This window comes from Elephantulus edwardii, unplaced genomic scaffold, assembly GCF_000299155.1.
Source record: "Elephantulus edwardii isolate Elephantulus edwardi_28Jun2011 unplaced genomic scaffold, EleEdw1.0 scaffold00138, whole genome shotgun sequence".
NCBI lineage: Eukaryota > Metazoa > Chordata > Mammalia > Macroscelidea > Macroscelididae > Elephantulus > Elephantulus edwardii.
Genome location: NW_006399888.1, coordinates 575,539 through 580,407, shown reverse-complemented (window position 1 = coordinate 580,407; position 4,869 = coordinate 575,539). Strand labels below are relative to the sequence as shown.

The window sequence follows — 4,869 nt, the reverse complement described above, 5'->3', positions numbered from 1 at the left end:
TAGTGATTCACTCTAGTGAATCTAGTGATTTCCTCCTAGAGAGGAAAATAAGCCTCTATAAAAGTTACAGGATCTCACAGCATTCTAAAAGCCCCTAATAAACCCAAAGCAAAACACTCATTGGTGTGCAGTCGAAACCAGCTCAGCTGACCGGACCTTCTAGCAGGATTTTGGTGGCTGTGGATTACACAGGGGGAGATTGCCCTTCTTCTGAGGAGGCACTGGGGATTTGAACCACCAGAGAGGCACCACCTTTGGGTTAGCAGTGCAACTCGCTGCGGACTACATCACCACAGCTCCCCTCTCACAACATTGTTGTTGTTGGGTGCTTTAATGCATTAGTGACCTTGTGAACAACAGATAGGAATGTTGCCTATCCTGTACCATCATCACAGTCTCTTAACTCACTCAAGCCCCTTGTGGTAGTCACTGTACAACGTTAGTGAAATAATTCTGTCATTTAGAATTTTGTTTTTTAAGAACGTGAAGAGTAAAAAAAAAAAAAAGTAAAGAGTCATGGTGGATATGATTAATTAAAGCTTGTACCAAACTCCACCTTTATTTCATACTGTCATTATTGCAGCTTTTACAAAGTTTTCTTATTTTCCAAGTCATACCTTTATTCATTGATATAAGCAGGATGGGATGAGTTATTCTTTTTTGTTCCTAGCTTTCTTTTTGGAAATCTGCCTTCCTCCTTTCCCATTGAATGTTAGCAAAGCAACTGTCTCTTCATCATTAATCCCCTCTTGAATATAGGGCATCTTCCTAGAGGGAAAGCTCCTTCCTGTAAGAACGGCCTAATGGTTTGGGGTTCTCCTCTACTTTTAGCATGTATTATTTATTTTTGATAAGATATTCAGTCTTTGGTTTGGAAATTTCACTAGCATTGAACTTACTTGAATGAACAATGTACTGTAATCCATTTCTGATTGATGTGTGAATTTTTGTATCAGGATAGGTGGAGTACACTCATTCTTCATCTACCTTTTTTCAGTATCTGGCACCAATTCTCTGGCACCAGTCATTTGTGATCCATGGCTCTTGTGATTTGCCGAAGATTTCCAGGCAGAGTCCGTGGAACACGTCCTCGACCAGCTCTAATCAAGTACCATGCAGGCAAGAAATTGCCTGGTCACACCTGTGAGAACTGTGTTCTGACTGCCAAAGAGATCAGTACTGACATCAGAATGGCAGCCACTCTCAAGCTGCTACAGCCTTTAGGATATCAAGTGTTCTGCAGTCCTTTTACCTACAATGGAACTCCAAGTGTGGCTTATTGGAATGTGGGAAGCAGCTGCTCACGGCCTGGGGGACAGGACCCTGGCAAACAAGTTAAGAGCCCTTGTAGCACTTCCTCATCTCGGAGGATCCTACAAACCAGTGGTGCCCTCCTGGGTTTGGAATTCAACAAGGCTTCTGCCTCTAAGGTCAGCACATTGCAGCCAGACTCACCAAGCACCATGAGTGTTGAAGAGAATGTGGAAGCCTTTGATTCCTTTGAAGACCCCCGAGCCTTCCTACAGCTGAGACCAGAGTACCAGCTTCACAGTTACAACAGATCTGAAACTGGTCCGCCCCTGTCTCTTTCAGAAGGTGAACTGATTTTGTACGAGATTACAGCTTTTCAACACAATCTCCAGCCCCACGTCATTGCTGATTATTTCTGTAAACTGAGCTCTTTGCCTGCAGAGCAGCATCCTGTCTTGTTGTCCAGTGCTGGCTTTACTTTGCTCTGCCGGCTGAGTGTGGAAAACATACAGCTCTTTGAGACCCCAGAACTGATCAGTATTTTGAAAGCCTTTGCCAGTTTAGGACTCCCTCACTCCCATCCAATGCTGGATGTGTTTGAAACCAGATTTTGCCATCAAGTGTGGAAAATGAGCCTGGATGAGCTTCTTTTGGTAGCTGATCTCTGGCGGAACTTGGGCCGCAGGGTACCTCGATTTTTTAAAATCTTTTTTAGTTACCTTAATTTCCACTGGAAAGATTTGTCGTTACCACAGCTAATTCACTTAATATATATTATAGGTGAAAATCGGCAGGGCCCCCAGGACCTAATGCAGAAACTTGAATCATTGATCCTTAACTACCTGGAGTTGATCAACTTAGAGGAGATTGGTACAATCTGTTTGGGGTTCTTTAAATCAAGTAGTAGTCTCTCTGAGTTTGTCATGCGGAAAATTGGAGACTTAGCTTGTGCTGATATGCAGCATCTGAGTAGTTATGCTTTAGTGAATATTCTTAAAATGTTCCGCTTTACACACGTGGATCATATAAATTTCATGAAACAGTTTGGGCAGATTGCTCCTCAGCGAATTCCTTCCATGGGAGTTCAGGGTGTCATGCATCTAACCCTTGCCTGTTCCGCCTTACGCATCCTAGACGAAGGAGTGATGAACGCTGTGGCTGCTTCATTGCCTCCGAGGGCAGCATATTGTCGAAGTAAGGATGTTGCTAAGATTTTGTGGTCATTTGGAACTCTGAATTATAAGCCACCCAACACAGAAGACTTTTATTCCAGCCTGATAAGTGAGATTCACAGAAAAATGCCTGAATTTAACCAATATCCCGAACACCTGCTCACGTGCTTACTGGGCCTGGCCTTTTCGGAGTATTTTCCAACAGAGCTCATCGATTTTGCCCTGAGTCCAAGGTTTGTCAGGTTGGCTCAGGAGAGAAGTAAATTTGAACTCACTAAGGAACTGTGTACTCTTGATGGTACAGTTGGGGTTGAGTGTCCAGATTACAGAGGCAATCGTCTGAGTCCTCACCTTCAGCAAGACGGGTCTGAAATGCTGTGGAATTTGGCAAGGAAGGATATGAACTCAAAGCCTGAATTTCTTGAAGCTCACTTTTTACTTGAGACCATGTTGGGTGGGCCCCAGTATGTTAAGCACCATATGATTTTGCCTCATACCCGATCTTCTGACTTAGAGGTCCAGCTTGATGTCAACATGAAGCCAATACCATTCAACAGAGAAGCCATATTAACTCAAGAGTTAGACAAATTAAGGCTTAAACATGTAGGAGTCAGCTTAACAGACACTCTAATCAATCAGCTACTAAAGGGGAAATCAAAAGGGCATTTTCAAGGGGATGTTGAGTCCAAGACTGAGCAGCAACCTGTGGAGTTAGAGAGGAAGGCAGTCCCATGCTGGGGAGGCCCCCTTTGCAGTATGACAGACAAGTCAGGGGCTGTGGCGATGACGGACCCAGCCCACCTGCCAGCCCCACAAGTGAAGCTGGCTGTTCAGTTGACAAATAAGAACCAGTATTGCTATGGTTCCAACCATCTGCTTGGACTGCACAATATGAAGAGACGGCAGCTGCTTCGGCTTGGGTATCGTGTCGTTGAGCTGTCCCACTGGGAATGGCTCCCACTACTGAAACGAACTCGCTCAGAAAAGCTGGCATTCCTCCACGAGAAAGTGTTTGCCTCTGTGCTCTGAAAGGCCTTTAGGGGGGCATTTCTGCTTGTACTTGCACTGTACTAAGTATTATGAAACAATTATAAAAGTCAAAATGCAGGTTTGGTAATAAAATTATCATCTATGGGGACTTTTTTGTGGGAGATTTAGTTGTGACAGAGTAGAGCTAATATGTGTAATTAAAAATTGTCACATGCTCCTACCATGCAAGTTGTTGCTAATTTACATATTCTTAATTTATATATTAAAATACAAGGTCAGCTAATACTGTGTTTTTCTTTATTTGTCAATACATGGTTATTTTGCATTTTTAGAATTTAAAAAAATGGCTTTGATTATGCTTCATTTTAAAATAACAATCCTTTTCAACTTCATGGTTTCCCCACCACCACCTGTGTGTTTTCTTCACACCTAAAATTAAAGTCCCGCTCATTCTTTTCCCACCCCTCTGTTACTCCTCTTCTTTTTCAGTTGTGGAAAGTTTGTCTATGTAACAAAACATTTACCAAGTTAACATTTTATTTTAACTTTTTATTGTTAATTGGGTCAAGGTTTACAGAAACAATCACTTTTTCATTTAACAGTTCTACACATATTGGGTAAAAGTTTACTGAACAAATTGGTTTTCCATTCAATAGTTTATGCCTATTTTGTTTCATGACATTGATCACAATTTCCATAATACAGCATCACATGTACCACTCCATCCTGGTGTTTCCCATTTCCATTCTTCCTCCTTTCCTGACCCTTTCTGCCTTCTGAACTTTATTCTTGGGCAGTTGTTACAATTTTCATCTTGAATGGTTGATTGTTCTAAGAAATGCTTGCCTCCCTAATTTTGTATATTTTATGTTGTTATGTGCCATCAAGTCACCTGCACCCCATAGAGACCCTATGTACAACAGCTCTAATGCCTATCCTGTCCTGAGCCAGTCCTATTGATTCCAACACACGAAACCTTATTACATCACTTACTGTATCAACCCTTCTCATCTGGGGTCTTCCTCTCCTGCACCATCCCTCCCCCCATCCAAGCATGATGTCCTTCTCCAAGGATTGATCCCTCCTGGCCACATGCCCAAAGTATGTGAGACAGAGCTTCAAAAGCCTAGCCTCCAAGGAGAAACTTGGTTTCATCCTCTCCAAGACAGACCTATTTGTTTTATTGGCAGTCCATGGTATGTTCAAGACTCTTCTCCAGCACCACAACTCAAAGGCATCAATTCATCTGTCTTCCTTAGTCATTGTCCAGCTCTCTGAAACATAGCAAGTAAACACAAAGACCATGGACTGGATCAGGCACATCTTAGTCTCTAGACTGACATCATTGCTTCTCAGTACTCTGGAAAGGCAGAGTTTACGTTATAGACCTGTCTAATTAATTGACAGAAATTGAACCACAGAGTATGTTCAATTTCAGGCATGAAGAACTCTTGTT

General features: G+C 42.4%; 1 protein-coding gene across 1 annotated transcript; it reads left to right on the top strand.

Annotated features, from left to right (window-relative positions):
• The first annotated feature begins 1,037 nt into the window (after positions 1 to 1,037).
• FASTKD5 (FAST kinase domains 5) lies at positions 1,038 to 3,452 on the top strand. The gene has a single exon (XM_006894255.1). The coding sequence runs from the start codon at positions 1,038 to 1,040 to the stop codon at positions 3,450 to 3,452; it is 2,415 nt and encodes an 804-aa protein (XP_006894317.1).
• Positions 3,453 to 4,869: the final 1,417 nt, after the last annotated feature.

What these genes read in the sequence shown, in the direction of transcription:
- FASTKD5 (XM_006894255.1), top strand. Translation starts at nt 1,038, where the DNA reads ATGGCTCTTGTGATTTGCCGAAGATTTCCAGGCAGAGTCCGTGGAACA.